The 6537-nt window shown below is 46.9% G+C and overlaps 1 protein-coding gene across 1 annotated transcript in view; it reads left to right on the top strand.

The window, feature by feature from the left end:
- Positions 1-397: 397 nt before the first annotated feature.
- Pla2r1 (phospholipase A2 receptor 1) overlaps positions 398-6537 on the top strand; it is a 134532-nt gene continuing 128392 nt past the window's right edge. The window contains 1 exon segment of the mRNA XM_029569698.1: positions 398-775. Coding sequence (XP_029425558.1) covers positions 673-775 — 103 coding nt within the window. The 5' untranslated portion in view covers positions 398-672.

Raw genomic sequence — 6537 nt, 5'->3', positions numbered from 1 at the left:
GTCACTCACCTTTTTGACAGGGTTTCTCAGCTCTACAGTGGAATACTTTACCAAACAGAGGATAGAAGGAGACTGAAGCCAGACGTTGTTTTAAATGGAAATAAAGCCGCATACTGGAAGCGCCTTGGGATTACTCTGGCGCTAGGATGGAGACCAGGGCAGGCCCCTAGGGGTCTCCGGTGCTCCGCATTCCAGAGACGCGCCAGGCCTGGGTTCACCAGGCAGCCCTTTTGACTCAGCGGCAGGCAAACCCAGAAGTCAGGCTTCCGGTCCAAGAGTCTCTCGGCTCGCTCACCCTCAGAGCCTCGAGCAAAACTCAGAGAGAGGGCAGGGTGGAGCGCGGCTGCGACATGACCGCCTCAACCCTGCCTTCTCCCCACCCCAAAGGCAGAAGTGTTTGGGGCCGCGCGGGGCCGGGCCCCTCTTCCTCCTCCCTCTCCAGGACACTGCGGGCAGGGCGGGGAAAATTCCTGTCTCCTCATCCCAAGACTCAAGTTCGCACACTGTGGCGACAGGCGGAGGCCAGTGCGTCTCGGGGGACTAGGGGGTGGCGAGGTCCCCGCGAAGGGTGGAGGCTAAGCTGTCGCCTCCTGTGCTACAGTCTGGGATTCCGGGGGCGCAGGTGTGACCCCCGTGGGCCACCTAGAGCTCCTGGTGGAGCAGTGGTTAGCGATGCTGCCTCTGCTCTGGCTGCAGCTGCTATTGCTGCAGCTGGGAGCGCGCAGGGGAGGCGCCCAGGACCCGACCCTCACCCCGGAGTCAGCCCTCCAGAGAGGTGAGTGTCTCCAGCGCTTGGAGACCCGATTGGCACTCAGGGGATGGGGTTGAGGTCGGGGATTGAGCAAGAAGAGGAAGGGCAAGGCCAAGTTTGTATGGTGGTCGCGTGTCTGCTGTCGGGGGTGAGAGTGGATGGGGCAGCCCCTCTCCCCACTGTCCACTCCAGGCACCCGGACTGCACGTCTTTCTGGGGTCTGCCAGAAGGAGTGGCAAGGGGCAGGGCCTGGGATCCAAACAAGTTGATTTGGCCCGCTTACGGAAGGGAGGATAGGAAAGCTTCAAAATGCAAACTTTGAGAGTTGTTTGGTAAATGCGCGCGCGCACACAGACACACAGACACACAGACACACAGACACACAGACACACACAGACACACACACACACACACACAAATCTCTTTTCGTCACCTCACAAAACAAGAACATGGCTCTATAATGTGTACCCTAGAGAAGACCCCCAAGCAGGCCTGTCTGCTCCGCCCAGGGGCGGGGGTCGAGGGAGGGGGGGCGGGGCACTTTGTCCTTATTAAGGTCCCTCAGCGAGGTGGGAGTGATGAGCTCTGTCCACACACAAGTTACTTTTTGCTCTTCAGTTTCTCTGGGCTGAACAAAAGTTCTGTAGTATCCATGGAACCACTGAGGTTTAAGTTACACTTCCCAAAACGTGCACAAACAGATCAATTCAACATACCGTTATTGAGCACTAACCACATATAGTAAGACTCATAAATGAACATGAAAGGAAATCCTAGGGAAGATTTCTGTCCTGCGGGGACCGATTCAGGAAAGAGTCTCTGAGACCCAAAAGGTGAGTCCCAGAATGGAAGTGTGTTTGAAGGGAGGTGGCCAGAGGAGACCTGCTGACAGTGTCCATCAAATCTACCCTTGGGGATAAGTTTGGAAACGAGGTATAAAACAAGATATGATCCAGATCTTTGTTCTTTTGTTTTTCTCGCTCAATGTATTTTGCAGACATTTTTGAGATTTTTTTCTCCCCTGGGTCGTACTTCCTAGCACTCTCCCAAGATTTTGTGTCGCCAGGCTAAAGGCCACCAACACTCTTACCCTGAGGCAGCCACAGGTCAGAAAGGCTCTTACCTTCAAGACAAGTTAAGCAAAACTTGCTCTGAGTGGACAAATGCACATACTCCCTGTGGTTCACACCTTTCTGTCTCAGTATCTGCTTCTCCCCTGGGCATAGGTGGTAGGACAGGGCAGCAGCTCCTATGAGGCAAGTTGGAGCTGGGCCACATGGAGCATGTGTTGGTGATCCTCATCCAGGGTCAGCACTCACTACAAGCTAATCCTTTCTATATTTGGCAGACCCAAAGCCTGGCCTCAGATAGTGGCTAATGAGACCTTTTTCATAGTCAAGGGCACTTTCAAAATTAGAACCACCTGTTCCCTGTTGTACCTGCCAGGTGCACATGAGCATAGAGATTCTTCAGATATGCAAACACTGAGGCTGATGGCCTAAATGCACTAACCTTCACACAGGCTCCCTTCCTGCCCCCAACCCCCTGTGCTTGTGGAATTTCAAGTATATTCTAGACAGGTGTGAAATCAAGCTTTCATTAGTACAAAGACAGAAAAAATCTTAGTATTGGAAAGGAACTGAAGCAGTGTCTATTCCATTCATAGAGCCTTCAAATGCAGGAGCTGAGACACAGTCCCTATGCTCATAGCCATGGCTTTTGGACCCCTCAGTTTATCCTTGCATCAGTGCTACATCAATTCACCTTCACCATGATTGACATCCACTAATCAGTTTTTAAAAAATACACATTCATTTTATTACATATACCCTAGCAATAGATATATAGTACTGCATAGCAGGTTTCGCATATAATATTATTCTGAATTGTACATCCTAAGCTTTCCAGCCCTGGGAAGCATGTGTTAGATTGTGCTGACTTTTGAATCATTTATCAATAAACTGAGCTTCAGAGCCAGAGAGAGTCAAACTCTGGCTTATGCTGTTTACCAGTTGTGTGATCTGGAACAAGTCTCTGTGCCTCAGTTTTTTCTCTTTTCAAAAATGGAGTTTATTGAGTTGGCATGGGTCCTGTATTCGACACCACCATTGTCACAAGTTCACATGTACAAGCTTCCAGGGGCCTGAAAGCCTCTGTTTCCCTATGTTCATGGACCAACCCTGGCTCTTACAATCTTTCTGCTCCCCCCCACCTCCGCCACCAATGGTTCCTGAGCTGTGGGTAGATGAGTTTTAATATAGGAATCCTATCTAAGGACACACACTCTGCAGTCTCTTAGTCTCTGAAACTTAGCCAGTTGTGGCCTTCTGTGTTCAGTGTGGAGTGAGACAGATGGGCAGTGGGGCCCAGCCCTAGCCTAGGAACTGTAGGCAACTGATTACTGCTGGGTGAGGGAGGGTGGATATTCTTTACGACTACATTCCAGTGGATGAACTTGTACTAAAGGAGATCTGGATATAAATGCTTGACTGGATACGACTTAACATATATGACACAATGTATGAGGTCGGGTGAGGAGGATGGTGGTGTAGATGGGGGAGGGGGTCTAAATTTGATTAAGAATTATTGTATGAAATGCACAAAAACTCAATAAAATATTTTTAATAGAACTTATATAATATTAGCTAAATGTCCTTTAGCTGCTTGATCACCATGGCACCATCTTCCTCTTGACAGCCCAGGCCATTTTGACTGTTTGACAGTTTGACAGCCCTATACCAATTATTTCCTTTCCTGAGCACTCTGCTTGACAGGTCTGGAGCCTGTCCCCTACCTCCAGGTGACTAGACCAACTGGCCTCCTTGTGGTTGACTTTCCCTCACTGAGTCCTAGTAGGTGCTAAAACTTAGTAACACTACTGTACTCATTACTTCTCTGTTGCTAAAATAAAACACTCTGACTAAAAGAAACTTGGGGGAAGAAAGTGTTTATTTGGCTTACATTTCCAGATCACAATACATTATTGAGGAACATCAGGGCAGGAACTCCAGGCAGGAACACTGTTTGCTGGCTTATGCTCAGCTAGCTCCTCATACAACCTAGGACCACAAGCCAAGAAGTGGTACCAACCACAGTGGGCTAGAACCTCCTACATTAATTGTCAGTCAAGATCATCCATCGCTGACATGCCCATAGACCAACCTGATAAAGACAATTACTCAAGTAAGACTTTTTTCAGACGATTCTATCAAGTCACCAGTTAATACTAACTAGGACAACCACTTAGTCACTCCAGATACAGAGAGGGCAAAGGGAAAATGAAGAAAGAGCAGAGCATCCTGGGGGAAAGGGAGGCAAAGTTTTGGCTAAAGGAAATTAACTGAGAGTGAAAACATTTTGAAGCTATATTGGAGGGTAAAACCCATAACTGTGAAGGAGGAAAGTTTCCTTCTGTGGTGTCAGTTCCCCAGATACACAGGTGAGTGAGCCCAGAGCTGAATCAGGCATGGACAGTTCTTCTGAACAATTAGTGACAAAGGAAAAGAGAGGTACTCGGGGCTATGAGGGAGGTTAAACTTGATCATGGGGCCATCTCTAAAGAGAAGTGAAACAGTGGGGATAAGAAGAAGGGAGAGCAGCTGAAGTCCTCACTGGTTACTATCTGTTCAGCATTCATGATTTTTCCCCCATCTTGTTTTGGGATCATCAGAAAGTAATCCCTGAGACACGTGTTTATTTCAGTGCAAGTTCTGTATTTGAGAGGCAATTCTAGAAAGCATGGTAAGGGGGTGAGGAGAAGTAAAGAAGGGAAGAAAGCCACTGTGGACAACCAAGGTTCAGTTTCACAGATGACCCTCTAAGGTGTCTATCATGGTAGACCCACAGAGGGTGGTATTTACTCACTAACACCCCTCTTTATTGATTGTCACTCCTAAGGCATTAATTCCTGGGTCCTTCTGGTCTGCCTGAAACACTCAGGTAGAAGCACAAAGTCTGTTGGATGCACAGAGCTTGTCTGCAGGTGAGCAAGCTCCAGGTTAGAGGATGTGAGCACAGAGCCTGCAGAATCTGCTACATACCCACATACTGGTGACGTAAAAATATAAACTGTTCCCAAGAAACCAAGAGTCTAGAGACAGATACAGAAACACCAATAGCCACAAAACAGAACAGTGTTACATAAAGGGATGTGCAAAGTGCTGAAGGCATGCAGAGGAGGAACTGGCCTGGGGAGCTGGAGACCTGCCAAAGGGCTATTGTTTGTTTAAAGGGTAAGTAGAGAGTTGCCATATGGGGAAAAGGAGATAGGGCACTAAGTCATGTTTTATGTGAAAGTCACAAAACCACACTTCAAAACTGTAAAAGTCAGTGAGGCAAGTATGGGGGCTCACTGTAAGTGTTCCAGAGTCTTGAGACTCAAGAACACTGGCAACTGGAATGAAGCAACCTCTCTCTCTCTCTCTCTCTCTCTCTCTCTCTCTCTCTCTCTCTCTCTCTCTCTCGACCTGCTTGGTGTCTCCTGCTGTGCTCTCTTCTCTCTCTCTCTCTCTCTCTCTCTCTCTCTCTCTCTCTCTCTCTCGACCTGCTTGGTGGTTCCTGCTGAGTTCTCCTTTCTGTTGACGTTTTGTGTGGTGGACAGATACCACACTATGGCTGCCTGAACAAAGACAGCCTGACCCCTTGGCATTGGTTTGAACCAAGAGTTATCTGTTCTGAGAATTTGTTCCTTCTGATTTCTCTCAGAATTGTCTCCACAACAAAGAATTTGCTCTCTTTTTATTGAGATAGTACATCCAGCATGAAATGAGAAAGGAAAAGTGGAACTTGTCTTATCAGGGGATCTTCCCTCTCTAACCCCTACTGACCTAGAACAGCACACACGACCACAAACAGATATTATCAATCTAATCCCGGCATATTATCAATCTAATCCCGGCTGCTGCTTTTAACACAAATGGGATAATTTGTTGCTTCCAAGGATATTTACTGCTTTCAGTACTGATATTTTCCCAATGTACACACACACGCACACACACATGCACACACACATAAATTCTGGGCTGGGGCAAGAAAGGGACATGAGGGATTAAAGCTATATGTTTAGGTTACAGGAGGAGCCCAAGACCTGGTAAGCTTGTTTACATTGTAAACAGCCTGAGATAGTGTCCCAGAAAAGTCATTCCCACAATTTTTCTACTTTGATTTATATCCTATTTCTTGTATACACTGTTACTCTCAGGACTGGTAATCAATAAAAAGGGTGTTGGTGGGGAAACCATCACTTTCTGTCCCTATGTGAGTCTACCAAGACAGTTTCCTTAAAAGAGTCCCTCCATTTCCTAGGAAAGGAGCCTAATTATGCTATATAACACATTGGCCAGACCCTGTGCTCTGTCCTTGAACTGAAGGTGTTCTTGTGGCTGATTGATCCTAGGAAAGTTGTGAAGTATACACAGAGATGTAGCTTCATCAAGTTCTGTGGATGGGGTAGGTTCCAGGATTAGATTATAATCAAGGCAAGAAGTTGTGATACATCTCTATTTGGAAGCCAGGTGAAGATGAGGAGGTAGAGTTTGATGGAGTACTTGTTTCTGGAAACTAAGTTGGGTTGCGTGAATCAGATACAGCATGGAAGAACTTCATGCATTTGTTCAAAGGAGAACCAGCTCACATTTTCAAGTTTAGAAATGCCACGGTTAATGTAGGATTTGAGAGATTAGTTCTAAATGGCAGCAAATGTGTCATCTGGAAAGTGGTTGAGCTAAGTCAGTCCTAGCAGTAATCATAAAATCTGGATTCAAGAATAGGTTTTTTTGTTTTTTGTT

Source organism: Nannospalax galili, unplaced genomic scaffold (genome assembly GCF_000622305.1).
Source record: "Nannospalax galili isolate Female #2095 unplaced genomic scaffold, S.galili_v1.0 scaffold540, whole genome shotgun sequence".
NCBI classification, from domain to species: Eukaryota; Metazoa; Chordata; class Mammalia; order Rodentia; family Spalacidae; genus Nannospalax; species Nannospalax galili.
This window is presented reverse-complemented; position numbering and strand designations above follow the sequence as displayed.